The sequence below is a fragment of the Crassostrea angulata genome, chromosome 3 (assembly GCF_025612915.1).
Source record: "Crassostrea angulata isolate pt1a10 chromosome 3, ASM2561291v2, whole genome shotgun sequence".
NCBI classification, from domain to species: Eukaryota; Metazoa; Mollusca; class Bivalvia; order Ostreida; family Ostreidae; genus Magallana; species Magallana angulata.
In genome coordinates this window covers 35,597,823-35,616,071 of record NC_069113.1, presented here as the reverse complement: position 1 = coordinate 35,616,071, position 18,249 = coordinate 35,597,823, and the positions used below count along the sequence as shown (strand labels likewise).

Here is an 18,249-nt window from a genome sequence, read left to right as displayed (position 1 = left end):
CAATCAAATCAAAACATTTAAGAACAGCATTTTCTAGATTATTTTAATAAATATTACCCTAATGTATTTAGTTTTCAGCTAGCACCAATGGATTCATTCGGTGACCAGTGTAAGCTGGTGATCATTTACTGTTTCTTTATTGGATTTCCTTAACCCACATCAGAGACAAAAATAACATTATTCATGTGCCTGACGGACGGACACGAGTATATTGAAAACAAAATATTTTCACGCGTATATTTTCAAGCTAAAAGGAAGTAGAATATAATCGTACTTCAATCAACAAGGTCAAATAATGGAATTTTGGATGCTAATCAGCCCCTCCAAATCATTGTTATAACCGTATTATTTGAAATCCCCATATACTACCATACTACAAGTATTTATGCTTGTTTTGGAAATCTGATTTGCTTTCAAAGTCTTTGTCTAATCAGTTCTCGGTTCGTAGGATCATGAATGAGCATTGCCGTCGTAAATGAGCATATTGAACAGAATGGAATAACCATATATTTCTTTTTCATAATTCATTCAAGATTTTGTTTGACAGGAGACAGAATCTTTGAGCTTACAAATACGTTTTGTAAAACTTATACTTATTCCACTCCCTAGCTGAGAGTACAAAGAGTCTCTCTCTCTCTCTCTCTCTCTCTCTCTCTCTCTCTCTCTCTCTCTCTCTCTCTCTCTCTCAGAGGAAGTTGTGATCAAGAAAAGAACAGTAACCCCTTTTTTGTCCCTAGGTGAACTGATGACTGGGTTACAAGTGTCATCTTACAGCTGTGCACTTGACCGACGTCATCCAGGGATGTTTATTTCATTTGAAACAGCGTCATTTCTTTTTTCACACAACAGAGCCGATTTTGGCAAAAGGCTTTGCAATTCTGATTTTGGCATTAACGAACATTTGATTAGCGAAAAAACTTATGGTTTTAACGTTATTTAAAACCAAAATTTAAAATACTGGATTTTTTTTACATCTTAACCAAAAAAGTTTTTTTTTTAATATTTTTTTTTATATCGAAATTATTATGAATTATTAATAAAATGTTTTGCATTGTGAATTGTAGTTCAGTCAGAATCAGTGGTATTGTATTACACAAATAACCAAGAGGTTTTTCCCAATAAATAAAATACTAAGGTTAAAAATATGAATGATAATATTGTATTTACCTGTTTTGGTAAAGGTAGATCCTAAAAGGGTGTTGGAAAACAGTTAATATTATGATTTATCCAAATAACTGCATATTGAAGGGTTTATTACACACTTTATTGGTGATTGTATAATATATAATGATTAAATTAACAAACTAAAAACATAAACAGCAATTTAAAGTTATAAACATGTATATAACTCATGTTGAAATGAACATAAGTTATTTGCTTTCCTCAGTGAAGATAATCATATACGAATGTCTATGGCGGTAAATAGGTGGAGGGTTTCCCCTCTGGATCTTAGCAGACAGACTGCCCTTTATTCTGGTCCGGGGGTGGGATAATGGACGCTGGGTGCTGGATCGGTGTGGTTACGACCGCTCTGTGTAAAATAACTGAAACAAAAGGGACACATACAAAATTTTCCATAAGAAAATGGGCAATTTTACAAGATGTTTTAACTGTTCGAAAAAAAGAAAAGTAGGGTATTTTAGGGGCATTTCGAATCACCCACGTTTTGTGTTTTCCAAAGTTTAAAGTACATGTATTGCTATGCAATGTACAAAACAGTAACAAAGAAAAATACGCATAGTCATCACCAGCGATAAACTAGTTTTATACACAAAAAATTTAAACAGAATTCATCAAGAATCTTAAACTTTAAGTTAATAAAATGCACCCGCTTTCTTTCCTTTATGGAGGAAATTCGCATGTTGAAAATGGTGGTCAATATTTCTCATCTATGTTTTAGCTTAAATAATCGATGTACATAACAACATGTACATTGAACACCCGTAACAGCATTGCCAAACCCCTGTAAACTGGACTATTTCGAATCACGTCTGTGCGCAGTGACTGCAGCCGTATGTACATGTAACATGCATTCTATTCCATGCAGAGACTTACTTCTTTTGACGAGAATAACAACAATTGCAATGATGATGTTCAGGACGATGACGACGCAAGGAATGGCAATAGCTCTATAAAAATAAAATCTACTTCATTGAAATAAACCCTGATACATCACAAAAAAATTTTTTAGCAAGAGATTATGAGCGCACGCCAATTTTACTGCTCAGACATCTTTCATTTGATTTCTTGTCCCAGAAGATTAAATATAGTAGTAAGGAAAAATTATAATTGGTACATCAAATCAAATTAATGTTTACAACTACAATTAAATGTAACGTTCATCATATTGTTTTGATATTTCGAAGAGAAAATGAACAGTTGAATGAATTTTACCCGCTAGTTTTAAGATTGGCATGTACACGTACGCTAGATTAATTATAAAAACTAGTTAAATTAATTAACTTACACAATGCTGATGCAGAGTGCACCAGCACAGACGTAGCCGTTTGGACAACAAGTGGTGAGGTCCCTGCAGCAATGGTGTAGGTTTGGACAAAACCTACTGTTTCCGCAATTTTCACCAGCTGCATTTAAAAGCAAAAAGGCTTACATATAATTTAGATGAGCTTGGGGACAACCGCTTTCGTCTCAAATCGTACTTAAATGACAATAACATTTGCATTTCTTACCTGAACTCAAACAATGTAGATCTCTATGGCATAAATTAATCCAAAAATATCAAGTATAGTCTATATATCGGTTATTTTTCGTGTATGTCAACAACGAAAGTTTAATTTGTCCGCCATGTTTACTGACCTTGACCGGTTTTATTTTGGGACAGCCAATAAGAATTCAGGAGCGGATCGTGAACTGAATATAGGAATTCCCCTATTTTAAACATAATTAACGCGGTAAATATGAATTTTCCATTATATACCATTTCCTTAAATGATGTTTTAGTGATATAACGAGGTAAGATCGATTATTTACACTGACATTCACGTTATCAAGCCCATCAAAACTCCAAGCGTACATCCCATAAAATCACGCGAGAACTGTCATGGCTGCTGAAAAAGACGACTGGTAAACATGCTGATGTGTTTTATCTGGTTTTGGTTTTTATACGGTTAATTTGTTCAACCTGAATTAAAAAATCATTTTATCTAAAGGAAGTCAAATATAAAATCGATCTTTTTAGACCGAAGTCAGCCGCATTAAAAAACTAATTTTGCACCATTACGGAGATCCTGTGGAGTTGTAGCCCTCTCCAGTAAACATCAGATATAAAAAAAATCGGAGAGGGCTACATTATTGCAGCTAATTCAGAGCGACAGCAACTACCTAAAATAGTTTTTTATTTAAAATTTCCTGTCCCTTGTTATGTCCTGCCCTGATGTTGCTATCGGGTTTTTGTCGGAACATTCGACACATAGCAATCCCGTTAAATATAATCATACGACGCATCGATCATCAGTTAAACATTGCTTTTGTGTTTCAAATGAGAAACCATGATATCAACATGTCAACATCAAGCTATGTAGAGAAGTTGGCATAATGGTATTTAACTTTTCTGCAATGAAGCATGCATATATGTACATTGTAAATTGTAACACAGCATATCAATCTTGTACACTGGGTCTTCACATTTTAGAGCCACATCTTAATTTTTAAAGTAATTTAAAAACAGGCAGATGAGGTAGTGGCGGACTGCTGCTTACCACTGAATTCAGGTAGCCAAAAGAAAAATCCGATGACTATAAATGTTTTCTGAAGAACCTTTGCTCCCATCTTTGGATTAAAGCAGGTATTACAAACACCGTTTCTTCTGGTCCGTAGACAGGTAACATGTACCAGGCTCGCTCTGTTGAAGAGGCCGTTTTACTTAGGCCTACAGAGAGTTCATGTTTACGTCACAAAGCTACGTCTGACGTTATTCACGCGTTATTACGTTACATCTTTGGACAAGCGAGCTGAAGCACAGCAGAGAACACTGATAATATGTTTTACGGTGCTACCGTTCTGGCGAGCGCAGCAAGATTTACACATACCTTGCATCATTGTCAGCCTAGTGTTATTTAGGTATCAACGAACGTCAAATAATTTTTGAGAGAGTATTGCTCTACAATAGTTTGTATGCCAAAGGTACTAATTTTAATGGTTATGAGGTTATGATACATTATACATACAGCGCAACCCCCTACCCCGGTCTTTGTTTGTAGGTGTGTAATTTCCCACTTTTTAAATTTAATGGTCTGACTATATGCAATATCTACATAATTTTTTTAACTGTTTATTTTTATTTTCATTTTATTCCTTTTTATTTAGTTCAAAATGTCCTATTGTTTATTTCCTTCCTACTCATATTCTTACCTGCCTACTGTACATGCATGCACAATTAGCTTAAAAATGGATTGATATGACAGTAAAGTATGGCTCTTGCTAGTATATATTTATATAGACTCTATATAAAAAAAATTAAAAACAAATCATATGTCAATGAGGCAGGTATCGCAGTCTATACTGAAATAACTAGTACACTCATTACAGATGTTTGACCCACCTCTAAATTTATCGCGGGAAATATAGCGCGAGAGCACTGTGACGTCATCTATGACTTTGTTCGTCTTTGTTTACGTTTCTCGACTCTATACAAGGGTATGGAAGCATGTAACAAATCTTTTGAGTCTTGCCAAAGCATATGCGGTACTCAAAGCGTGTCTTCAAACTTTAAGACACCGTAAATTACGAGTTAAAAGTCGACCATTTTTGCATAGCACCACGGGTAAAAACATTAGAGAGCATTATGGGACGTAGACAAAAAATTTTGTTTGATGAACTGTAGGTTTAGCTCGTTCTTTTTCCCGCGCACACTGGTTCTTAGAGCTCGCTTCGCTCGCCGGCGCTGCGTGCCGACGACCTGCGCTCGCTAATATTTGGAGTTTTATGACTTCAGCAATTGTTTTATATGTTGATACCTCCTACGAAATTGTATTGGAGCTCTATGATTTTAACAATAATCATAGATTTTCGTCAACTAGACAACCTAATCACAAACTCTTGCCACTACAAATTTATAATTTAAGCTCACACACCCACTCCATGTATTCCAACTATGTTCATGTTTTAAAGGTGATTCCCTTTGGACAGTAGAAACAGTGAAATATGTTATGAATAATATCTACGTGTACTACTTGATTTCCGCAAATACAGCGAAGAAATAAAGAAAGATAATTTGACTGGTGTCACTTTCGTCATATTGAAGCTCATATCGTTCTTTTTTTATATATCATTTCATCAAGAAAATAAATGTTTTCAATAAATTAATCAACGAATAAGTTTTTGTTTTCTTTTCTGTGTGGGGAAGGTTCCCTTTCGTAAAATTAGGAGTAAATATTTGTTTTTGAAGATCAATCACAGTCATGGAAATCTTTTATCGTTTCATATAATTCAGGTTAACCTTAAATATGTGGTGTGACTGGGACATACATTGTTTATCCGCACAAGTAGGGACAAAGAGTGTAGTAGAATGTTAGCATCATACATGTACTAAGCAAAAATAAAATCTGCCAGTTCTTTTGCTATAACTTGGTACCCTCTTTTTTAAAAAATCGATATCATTGTAAGCGTCACCATGATTTCAAATATCTCGATATTCTATTATATATCTACATGCATTGACAAGTAATGGCCATTGTCATGTTTTTCCTTCTCCATCTTCATTGTTTTTCTCTTGTGCACGCTTAGCTCCCTTTTTTTTAAAATTTAGAATGGCAAACAATTTCAACTGGCCAATTTTATTTACTGTCATTTTCAGGGGGCACATATTTGGATTCTAGCTGTCGACTCACGGGTCAAAATATAAATAGCTCAATAGAATATACAATGTACCAAATAATACCGGTAATATACATGTATGTTAACCTCTTAAAACTGATTGAATACAGCATATGCCCATTATTAATATTAATATATATGTCTAGATATTTGTTTATTTCGCAAATAAATAAAGTGTGATTTCTGTGTGATGCTGATACATGTTAACATGCTACAACATTCAATTCAAGTGTAAGCTTATCATAGAAAATACGTTTAGATACTAGATGTATTTTTAAAAAGGGGAAATTTAAATTTGCATTTTTTTCAGTTCAAAATACTAGTATACCCTCTTTAAGGAATTGTGTACAAGTATATGACATAAACCTAATTGTTTTCTATCTCTATTTTTTGTAGTTGATTTTAATCAACTCTCCTATGTACCGGTAGTTACTCTGGCAAACCGGGATTAAAACAGTGTTTGGGCCTAAGCACAAATTGTCACCGCTGAAAAGACTAAGTTCTTGAAAATAATCCATAAATTCGATGTAATGTATGTAGAAGCATTTTTTTTTCAAGGAATCTTAATTATAATTATCTTGAAAATAGTAAGATTTAATAGTCAATTTAGATACCTTTGTAGTCGAATGTATTTCTTCGCCAGAGATTAAAAAGACCCGCTCGCTGTCATTGATAATCAAAGTAGCATTTCTACAGCGGTAACGTTTGGAATAAAAGGCAGACCATCCAATCTAAAGAGTTAATTTTATCTTTAAATATTACATGTATACAACATGATTCATATTGGATTTTCTGTCTAAAACTCGGAATTATTGTCGAAAAAGCTCGAGAATTCACAATAGATTTAAAAACGTGCGTAATTATTCAAATACAGCTAAGAATCTACTTGCCCTGAACACTACCTGCTGTTGATTTGAAAATAAATAATAATCAATAAAATCAACAGCCGTCAGAACTTCAGTACTTTGATTTATTAAATGGTCGATTAATCCATCATCATTTTGTAAATCTTTGTAAATGAAATGGGGGTCCTAGTCAAAACTACCCTACCCTGTTTCGACATCTATGGAATATTATTAATTATGTTTTTGCGTTCTGCAAAGTAGCGATGAATAAAAAAAAACAACTTTTACTTTTAGTACAAATTGCGATCAAATATTAAAAATACTTTAATCGCAGCACCGTTATTAAATGTTTTATTTCGCAGTGAAAATAAATTAATCTTTTAGAGGAGATTTTTATTGTAAATAATTTGACACATGTACATGTAATACTTCAGTGTAATCAAATTTTAAAATAATAAAGTATTAGATAAATAAATTTTAAAAATAAGATAAAATAAAAATAAGCAATGAATATATACACATTTTTTAAACCAAGAAATCAATGGGATGAAATTATTATTAATACAATATTATATTGTATTAATTGTTAAAGAAAGTTATTTTCGTAATCGATTGCAATATTTATATATCATTATAGATTATAAATATTACAATTTATATTAATTTGAGAATATGTCAAGAATGTATCACATTAATGTTGATGTAAACAAAAAGATAAAATACAGGATATTGGGATATAGTTCACACTTTGAAAAGTACTCCAATATCACTGTCACACAGCAGTATACCGTATCACACTGTCACACAGCAGGATCATACCTCATCCTAACAACAATATACCTTATCACATATAGCTCATCACATACCAGTATACCTCATCACACTGTCACAAAGCAATATACCTCATCACACTGTCACACAGATATATATATACCTCATCACACTGTCACACAGCAATATACCTCATCACACCGTCACACGGCAATATACTGTACCTCATCACACAGCATTATACCTCACTACACTCACACAGCAATATACTGTACCTCATCACACAGCATTATACCTCACTACACTCACACAGCAATATACTGTACCTCACCACACTGTCACACAGCAATATACCTCACTACACTCACAAAGCAATATACTGTACCTCACCACACCCTCACACAGCAATATGCTAGTACCTCGTCACACTGTCACGAAGCAATATACCTCATTACACCGTCAAACAGCAATATACCTCATTACACCGTCAAACAGCAATATACCTCATCACACCGTCACACAGCAATATACCTCACTACACTGTCACACAGCAATATACTGTACCTCATCACACCGTCACACGGCAATATACCTCACTACACTGTCACACAAAAATATCTTTGATCACACAGCAAATACCTCATCACACGGCAATATACCTCATCACACTGTCGCACAACAGTATAACTCATCACACTGTCACACAGCAGTTTACCTCATCACACAACAATATACCTCATTACACAGCATTACAGCTCACCACAAAACAATATACCTCATCACACTGTCACACAACATCATACTTCCACACTACATGTATCACAATGTCCTAACAATACACCTTATCACACTGTCAAAACACTTTGATATTTTGAAACAACACTCTAGTCTATCTCGCTGTCAGACATCAGTCTATCCTATTAAGATTCCATCCTTTCAGACATCACCGTATTTTAATTTTTTGTAAAAAGAATTATATCCTAGTATCATACTCTCAGACAGCACCCATACAATGCTATCAAACAGAAATCTACTCTTTCACACTGCCAAAAATCACTTGATCCTTTTACAAAGATCTATCTGCTTTTGCACATAACTCTATCCTAAAAGTCACGAAGAGATCTACATATTGTCACAAAGATATGAAACACTGGCTCGGTGACTTAATTGTAAGTAAAGGTAGGTTCGTTTGTCCTGATGTCCTCCATGTCTAAGATAAAGTCATCATCATCATCGTTCGTTAACCTTAGATGCCTGAAAAAGTCAAAAGTTCTAGCTATAAAAAAATTATCAATAGTATTGTTAATAGAGCTGGATAATCATAACAATTTAGTAGACGTTAATAATCTGCTTAAAAGGAGATCTGTTTGAGAATAAAGGAGGTTCATCAAAACATACAGCTAAAATATATGAAATTTTTATGTAGAAAAAACCCAGATAATAACATAATTCTAAAATAATTTCAGATCTGAAAGATAACTTTATGACCGGTCTTTTTATTATAACACGGATATGTACAATACTAGTGAAGAAACAGGAAGTCGTCATTATAATCGAAGATCAATGTAATGCATAAACACCATTCGGTAGCATGAGACTCATTTTGCATCATTCTGATAACAAAATCGTTGAAAGCTTAAAATAAAGATTTGAATAGCCACTGTATTTGTTAGTGTTGTTACCTGATGGTTGAGCTTTTCCTTCTTCTTATATGGAGTATGGCCAGTCCTAACAGTACAAAAAACACGACCAGGCAAACGGATATCACAGCAGCCGTGAGCGCTCCTTGACCTGCTAAATAATCGTAGTTGAAATAGATTAATAAAGACCTGTCTCAAACAGTCGTAGCCCAAATTTGGTACATTGTGTAGTTAAAGCTGTGTTTGATATTTTTTATCAACAGTACATCTAAATCAAGTAAGTAGAATCAGGGGTAAAATCTTAGTTATATTTTTCGGTCGAGGATAATCTATTTATATATCAAATTATATGTTTAACAAAATTAAACTCATATAATTATATATGCTTTTTTGTTAATTCTCAGTGTAGATTCCTAAGTTTCTATTTACGTACCTTTTTGTGGTTTATTAATGTTTCCAGGTTGGTTTGGTTTAGTTGATGTATTAAGCATTTGTTGTGTAGAGGAAACAAATGGAGTAGTTGATGAAAGGTCGTGTCCTTTTGTTATAATTGTTTTCTCTTTTGTATCGTTGGTTTTAATTGATGGTCCATCTGTTCTTGTTACCGTTGGTGTAGATGTCGACGAAGTAGTCGTTGATTTTGTAATACTCGGAGTCTTTGTTACATGGTTACTTGTTTTTCCGCTGGGTTTCACTGAGGATCCCCTTGTAGTTGTTACTGTCAGGTCGGATGTCGTTGTAGTACCCGATTCCGTTGAAATGTTTGATTCTGTCGTTCTGTCTGCATCCATTACTGTTGATTGTGTTGTGGGTATTTTTGTCGCTGTAGAGACATCGTTTGTTGGTATAAGTGCCGTTGATGGTTTAATAGATGTACTTGCTGCAGATATGTTTGTTGTTACGGCTGGTGTAGATTTTGTTGACGTCATAGTTGGTTTTGTTGTCAATGCTGCAGATGTTGTTGAACTAAGTGACTTTGATTTTGTTGTAATGGGAGTAGTTTGATTACTTGTTGTTGGTGTTGCAGTATTAGTATTTGTTGTTGGTGTTGAAGACGATGATAATGATGTCTTCAATACTGTCGTCGATTTTGCTGATAGAGTGCTTGTGCTTGTCGACTTCAGTGTGGTTGTTTCTGTAATAGTGCTAGCTCTTGATGCAAGTGACGATAATGTTGTTGATGGGGAAGATGTTCCGGGTGTTACTGTGGTGGTGCTTGTAGCCTACAAAAGAAATCATTTTTATGTAAGTTTGAATTTTGATATTAAATTTCTTATTAGTAAGTTATTGTAATGGTAGCTTAAGGATGCTCAAGTTGTGTGCATAAAAGGTTTCTTATGATACAAGTTTTTTTTCTATAATTTCGGAAAAACTCAAACATTAAAACTGAAATTATCAAAAAGACCAGACATCATCCTTAGTTTTCCACATGAATATTTTTGATCTATTTAAACAATAGAATGCTATCGTTGGTGGATCATTCTGGATATGAAGGTAGCGACATTGCAGAAAAAATACATACATTTTGATTATGAAAAGTAAGTAAAATTTACTAAATTACTGTTAACCTACCTAAGTACATTAGCTAAAAGAAACAGCCAAATCGTCTCATGTGAGACTTTGAGCCTGACATCATCATGATTTATTCGTGCAGTCTGTGGTTTTTCTTAGGTCGCTGTAGGTTTCGACCAATCGAAAAAGAGGGCGTGTCAATTTTTAGTTTTGTCAGTTTCTTGTCAGTTTCAGCCGCTGTAGATTTCGACCAATCGATAAATGGGGCGTGTAGATTTCAGTCTGGTTGTTTCTATAGAGCTATGAATTAACTATAAGTTTCCGTAAGAAATAGAAGGAATAATACTTGGTTGATGTAAATATAATAATATACTTACAAAGCATCCTGTTATAAAAGATAGGACAACACTCCCAAGAAGGGTCCAAAGTACTACTGTTTTCATTTTCTTCTATTCAAGTCTCTTTATCTATTTTTAGGCTGTCTGGAAGTAAAATAAAAAGATTGCATCATACACAGCATTTATTTATCAAATTAAAGTTAACGCTGATGAACTTTCTGATAGATATTATGTTGTTTTGTTGTTAGGGCTATAGACAATGAATTGCATTAAAGATTATAAATAAATAAAGAAAATCAATTCCTATATGAAAAATTAAAATTTTTGAAAATGTGTTCAAAACCACGTCATTTACGATATTTTGATTCTCAAAAATCGACATATATTTAAAAAGGGCGATATCAAACTACTCCGTGGATTGTATTATTAAAATATTTCATCCTGCGTCAACAAAGTCAATATATTCCTTACAAACCTTCATTTCAGCAATAGTCAGTTGATTTAAAAAAAAAATACTTTACTACAAGCGTTTTAAAAAATATGTTAATCTGTGTTGTTAGGCTGAAATAAATTTAGAGTTGGCAATAATTATTATATACATGTATCCATCTGTTTAAGTCCTCAGTCACAACTGGTCGTGCGAGTTCATGATCGTTGACCGTGCATGTGCTGCGTGTTTTGTCAGTCCTAGCTCCCGTAGCTAATTGTACAGCGACAAAAGAGTATGCAGTAGAACCATTTTAACAGGAGCTTGGACTTTGGATAGTTGGACCAGGTGTCAAACAGCAATGTGACGTAGGCCTGTCTATTTCATTGTTGGCCACTCAGCCATTGCTTTTTGAAATCAAGAAGATATGTCTGGCTTTTGAGCTAATACTATGCAATTGGTGTAACATATATTTCATTCTAAACCAGCGTCATTTTTAACTTGTTTAGACGCAAGAAATAGATAGTAACGTCCTACTGAAAGTCCAAGGCCTTGTTAAAATGGTTCTAATTGCACGTACAACGTCTTACAAACGTTTGACGTGCCAGTCGTAGGTGTCACGTACGGCTTCATTTTGAGACAGTTTGCCACTCGCAACGTGTGATTCCCGTTAAAACTGTTCTTGCGTCTGACGGTTGTTTAGCAATAGACTACATTCTCTTTGTGAATGGCAGTATTAACATTTGCTGTGTGAGTCACTTCCAAGTCAAACATACCGATGTCTTTCTTTGCCTCACAACAGTTTTGCGGAAAAAAAAATATCAGTTTGCCCGTTGAATAACAATGTTTATCACATTTTTAGTTCAATATGCGGTGGATATCACTCATGGGATAAATTTTTGATATTCCACTGTGTGTTGTTACGCCTCGTGACCTCATAATTAAACATTACGTAGCTTTAGGCAGATTATTGACGTAGAATGAAAAAATCACAAAATAATTCAGTTGAAAAGCGTAGAATTATTAATAAATGTGCAGCATTTAATGCTGTTTCGGTTTTGTGTGGGGTTTTTTAAATTGATAAAAATATACCAGAAAATGGGCTGTTTGTTAATCTTCAAGGAATTTTTTTCATGCGTAAAGTTGTTGACGTCTTATAGTGAATGTGTTATGCGGCCCACAATTTTAATGTTTACAGAAAGATCAAGGTTTAACAAAAGATTGAGGTTTAACTTGAGGTAAAACAAGTGATAAAAAGAATCTCTCATGATTTGCGATGGTATATTAATTTTATCCGACTCATTGTTTTTTTTTCTATCCCCTCGCCAAGGCTCGGAGATAGAAAACACACATCTCGTTGAATAAAATTCATAATTTATATCATGATTGCAAATCATGAAAGATCCTATAGGCCTATTTCTCTTTTAACGTTATGCATGAATGTACTAAATTTAAAAGTCACTATAAATCAGCTGCAAGCAGGTGAATATCGGAAACGTCAAAAGAACTCAAAGAAAGAGAAAAGTCATTCATGCTGTACGTAGTTGCTGTTTTGGCGAGGGGACTAGCTAAACTAGAAGACTCTAATGAATAATGTTTAATGACATAAAAAATGACGTAATTTTGACGTATATTTACTATGCGTTCAATTTTAATATGTTGATGGTGAGTACAATCGACTTGAAGTCAACATACTACGTGTAACAAAAGGGACAAGTGAGATCTCCTTACGATAATCGTGCATGTGAAATCGTACCTGCCATACCAAATGACTCTCTACCTCTTTCTATCTGATCAGTTTATACTAGTATCGTCATACTAATAATAATATTCTGGACAATGTCACCAGGATCAAGTAAAGAAATATTGAAAACTACTACAAATATATCCTTTATGTAATTACAATCTTATCTTTTCATTGTTGAATTTCCTTATCATTATAAAAAAAACATTTTTGAATTGCCAGGATTTGATAGGACTTTATCTTTAAACTTATCTCATAAAGTCCAAAGGACCTCGTGTCATAATCAATGTTAAAAGTTCGTTCTTTATAATCTTCTTGATCTAGAAATCGTGTATTTATGTTTATGAAAACATAACATCCATATCTAAAGATAAGGATTTTGCGCAAATACACGTTTTAAATTCTGTCTTTAGAATGCATATTAACCTTTCCTTTTTATGGTTGTCGATAAAAATACAGGTTATGGTTGTCGTTAAAAATACAGGTTATGCTTGTGAAATTTCGACTATATGCCTGCAACACTAAAGATAGTTCTGCCCGACATCCCAATAATCATTGAATTATTTTTCTATTAAAGATACACCCATACAGAACTCAGTGCGTACTAATGGCAATCCCCAATGCTTAATTTAGGGCTGAGTAAGTATCTTGTTTATTTATCATACAAATTAATCATGCGCGATAAGATAAAGGAAAAAATTAACAATGACGTTAAAGATAAAATCCCATACTGTTAGAGTGGTTATGCTTACAAAATGGACCCAAACATTGGATAATTTTCCAAAATTAGCATTGTTCGTAAGTTATATGTGGTAAACGAAAGCCTGGCGTAACAGTTATACCAAAGGTGAATATGTAGGCCTACAGCTGAATTAATGATGCATCCTTGCATTTCTTTATAATATTTATTTTAAGAACTGCTGTACAGATACGCATGAACATATGCATTTTATAACTCAACTTTTACAGCTTCCTTATCTACATGTATTAATAGCTTGACATCTGACATCTCTCAAACTGTTTGCACATCTAAAACATTGTCACAGCACTGATCAAATATGATATTAAAAACAACTTGCATTGGAAATTATATACGTATAATACCGGAAATTTGCGGTTAATTGAAGGTTGGGAGGGGGGGGTGTCTCTATTGGACAGGTTTCCACTCGTTCCTTATCTACATAATGCATTTGCATGTACCATTATTTGTAAACATGCTGAAAATTAATTTTTGCATTTACCTGTTCTCTTTTAGGGTGTAAATATTTAAAGAATCGAACAGTACTGAGTGAATGATCAATAGATATTTACCTCTTAGTGCGATCCGTCATGCTATCCAAGTCCACTATAGTCCTACATGTCCTGTATCTTGTGTCAATTACCCAGCCGAAGGCCACGGTTTACATCCTGTATAGGGAAGATAACGTTCCGTTATTACACCTTTATGCAGTCACATGCTATGTAGTTTATATGTAGTTATCATGTTTTTTTAACATTCAACCGGAAGAATTTGGGAACTGGATTTTTTTAATGTAATGCATGTTTTTACTTATTTTTTTTTTTTTTGAAACAATAAACAGCGATATCATTTTGTTTATTCAGTGTTCAGATAAAACGTGGAAGTTTTTAAAAGGATTAGATCTCACGTAGTTGTGTAAAAGAAACCAAAAAGTAGAGATGTAAGTAACTAAAAAAAATTTCTTATACACGTTACATACTTATTAACTGAGTTTTTAATTTGTTTGTGCATATCCGGGAATTTTAAAGCCATACGTGTTCTACCACATTTATAGGACCCCCACAGCATTTCCAGTCAAAACAATCAATAACGATTTTCTGCATAATAATGATAATTTATTTGCATTATCATCTGCAGAAGAAAGATGTTATTCCTGAACAACTTTCTGGCATGTACTGGTAACCATGGTAAAGAATAAGTGTCTCAATTTACAATGTCTCACTACATGAGAGCAGAGCGCAAGCAATTTGTGCGTAATCCGACGGATTTTATCATCAGACCATTACAGAGACAGAGGGAAACCGGGGAGCTCTGCGATGTTGTTCTTTGTGTACACGGGAAGGAATTTCGTGCCCATAAAGCCATTCTGGCGTTATGGAGTCCATATTTCCTATCAATGTTTACGTGTGAAATGAGAGAAAAAACATGCGAATTCATCAACCTGTCAGAATCTCTTATTCTAGAAGATCCAGATATATTTGGCTTAGTTTTGGATTATCTTTATACTGGTGCAATAACATTAAATATTTCCAATGTTGAAGATGTTTTAAAGATCACCGATTTTCTCCTGTTGGACGATGTGAAAGACTTCTGTCGTCAATTTTACTTGGATTTGGGAAATCTAGACCTGTCAAATTGTTTGAGGGTGAACTTTCTAGCAGAAAACCACAATCTCCCAGAAGTTGCTGCTGCATGCCGAAATATAATTGAATCAAGATTCCATGACTATCTAATTTTTCATGATGAAATTATTGATCTACCTCCACAAAATCTATTCAGGTTGCTTGAGACACCAAGAGTTGTTCACAATACAAACTACAATGATTTAAAACGATTAGTTAAACGATGGACAGACCATGAAAAGTCTTCTCGTGTTGTTTACTTTGATGATCTGGTATCATGCATCAAGCTTTGTCTTTATGATTCATGTGAAGTTACCAGCACCATCGCCAGCTTTGAAATCAAGAAGAAAACTCATATGCAGTCCTCGCTCTGTGAGAAAAACAGTGAACCTAGTAGCCATCTGAGTCATCGATTTGAAAATGTCCTGCACAGTTCCATTAACTACGGAGATGGGGTTAGCCCTGTTCTGTATGCAGTTGTCAGTAATCCTGGGATGAAATATTTCAAAATGCTTGTCTATAGCATTTTGGACCAAAAGTGGTGTCACTTCAACATGTTAGGTGACAAACTTATTCATTTTATACCATCAAGGCAAAATGTTTCCAGTATGGTTGCTCATGGAAATTACTTATACTTGTATCTATGCTCAAGTTTTCCGTATCCGACGGATATGTTGAAGGTGAACGTTCTTGCTTTGGATCTTCTGAAGGGGCAACCGACTCTTTATTCCTTTAAAACAGGGGACTTCTACAATCCATGCTATCGAACAACGTTAACCAATCACAAATCTGTACCCCCTGCCATTGTTGCTTGTGGACCTCATCTCTATATTATTGGAAACAAGGAAGGCACTGGAAATTTGTTTTTGTGCAACATGAATAACTCTCAGTACAGGTGCTTTCAAATCCCAGGAGCAAGATTTATATCTCTTGCTCGAATGGCTGTAAAAAATGATCGTTATATCTTCCTGTGGTTTCGACACAGAACAGGGCCATCAGAAGAATTCTGCATTAAAAAATCAGTTGGATTTGCAATGTTTGACTCTAGATCAAAAATCTTTAATTCTTGGGAAATTTCCCCACCAGAAATTTCCTACGATGAATTTGCTAAACCTTACACCCTTTGTGTTAGAGATGAAACACTTTTGATATTCCTCCCAGGAAAACCAGCATTGGTTTTGGATGAAGTTCGCTGCAAATGGATCACTTCTCTGAGAAAGCTACCAAGCATGGGCCTCCAAATGGACATTCAGACAGACTCCTACGGATTTCATATACAAGCAGCAACAGACTCTGGCATATTTCTTCTAAGTAACGGTGCCCCTTTCACCACCTCTATGACGGAAATCAGCGAGATGTTTCCGTCGGCCGTCATCCACAAACCGCCGCCCATTGACAACATATCTTTGGTGACTGCGGGACAGATGAATAGATCTGATATCCAGGAACTTGAGTCTTTTTCCCGGTATGACGACTCCTACACCTCAGCTCTCCAGGTCACCCTGAGGTTCTCGGACCAGGACACAGAGGAAAGCGGAACCTCACCCTCTGATCAAGACTCAGACAATGGCTACGAATATGATGATGACATCTACGATTATGACTATGACATTGATGGAGACTTTGGATTCTAAGTCTTTAATACCCTTTTTTGTATTATTTTGTTCATTTGTAAAGCTTGATACTAGAATTGCATGTTACTTCTGGCTTATCATAGAGGCACTCTGATGTGTTCCATCTTATACATGTAGGCCTCATTTATACATGTAACATATGTTTTAGAAGACTTACTATAATATAATTATTTTTTATTTTATAGATTTCATAAACATCTGGACTATTTTTACAACTCCAGTGCTTACATATACATTTATTTTGCATTGTAATGTACAGGTTATGAGCTTATGTACTTTTTGAAAATCATTACTATTATGATGATTTTCATGTACCGTAAAGTATCGTGTATAATACGCACTCGTGTATAATACGCACCCCCAAAGTTGACCAAAAAATGGCGGAAAAACAGCAGGTCCTATGTATAACACGCACCAAAAAAATGGGACATCAACGGCCGCCATTTAACCCCAAACTATCGATGTTTCATGATAATATTAAAATCCATACGCAATTTCTGTAATTTTGTGATCGGAACACAGCTCAGACGATGAAAATCGACGGCCGCCATTTTTCCAAATAAATATTGATGTTTAATGATAATTTTATAACCCAAGTGCAATTACTGTAATTTCGTGGTCGGAACATGGCCCAAGCGATATTAGAGTCAAAGTTCTTACAATTTTACTATTGAAAACGGTATGATTTACAAAAGTGGTAACAAAAGGGGGCCTATCATCTGACACTTCGTACAGTAAAAGTTTCTTACAGTTACACAACAGCGGAGAAGTTGAAGATCAATCATCATATGTAGAGAAGAACGGCTTCCGAGCTCTGTGCTTAAAAGTAATAATGTTTGCAGATATAAACCAAAACAACAACAAGAGAAATGATTTAAGTGATTAATTATAGTTAAACTGTTTGATTGTTGTTAAATAAACATTGTGAAGAAACGTATGTATGTCGTATATCGTCATTATCAAGTCGTACAAATGATCGATGTATTTTTAGCAGTGTCTATGTAAAACAATAATGTTTAACTGCATAACTGGAAATAAAGTGATCAAATTAAATAAAATTATAATTATTGCTAATCTTCATGGACTTGAAAACACCATGTGAAGTCCGACACGAGACAGGTGCATGCTTCTGACACCGGAAA

The 18,249-nt window shown here is 34.5% G+C and overlaps 3 protein-coding genes across 3 annotated transcripts; 1 reads left to right on the top strand and 2 right to left on the bottom strand.

The window, feature by feature from the left end:
* Positions 1 to 1,245: 1,245 nt before the first annotated feature.
* LOC128179008 (uncharacterized) lies at positions 1,246 to 3,898 on the bottom strand. Its single transcript, XM_052846472.1, has 4 exons — positions 3,720 to 3,898; positions 2,468 to 2,585; positions 2,056 to 2,129; positions 1,246 to 1,544 (listed from the first exon to the last, which is right to left on the bottom strand). Exons 1-4 carry the CDS (start codon positions 3,787 to 3,789, stop codon positions 1,450 to 1,452), a joined length of 357 nt encoding a protein of 118 aa, XP_052702432.1. The 5' UTR covers positions 3,790 to 3,898; the 3' UTR covers positions 1,246 to 1,449.
* Positions 3,899 to 8,418: 4,520 nt separating this feature from the next.
* LOC128177579 (uncharacterized) lies at positions 8,419 to 14,577 on the bottom strand. The gene is made up of 5 exons (XM_052844333.1): positions 14,424 to 14,577; positions 10,981 to 11,085; positions 9,525 to 10,314; positions 9,134 to 9,245; positions 8,419 to 8,705 (listed from the first exon to the last, which is right to left on the bottom strand). Exons 2-5 carry the CDS (start codon positions 11,044 to 11,046, stop codon positions 8,615 to 8,617), a joined length of 1,059 nt encoding a protein of 352 aa, XP_052700293.1. The 5' UTR covers positions 11,047 to 11,085; positions 14,424 to 14,577; the 3' UTR covers positions 8,419 to 8,614.
* An 89-nt stretch (positions 14,578 to 14,666) lies between these two features.
* LOC128177578 (uncharacterized) lies at positions 14,667 to 17,416 on the top strand. The gene is made up of 2 exons (XM_052844332.1): positions 14,667 to 14,791; positions 14,989 to 17,416. Exon 2 carries the CDS (start codon positions 15,065 to 15,067, stop codon positions 17,105 to 17,107), a length of 2,043 nt encoding a protein of 680 aa, XP_052700292.1. The 5' UTR covers positions 14,667 to 14,791; positions 14,989 to 15,064; the 3' UTR covers positions 17,108 to 17,416.
* The last annotated feature ends 833 nt before the right edge of the window (positions 17,417 to 18,249 follow it).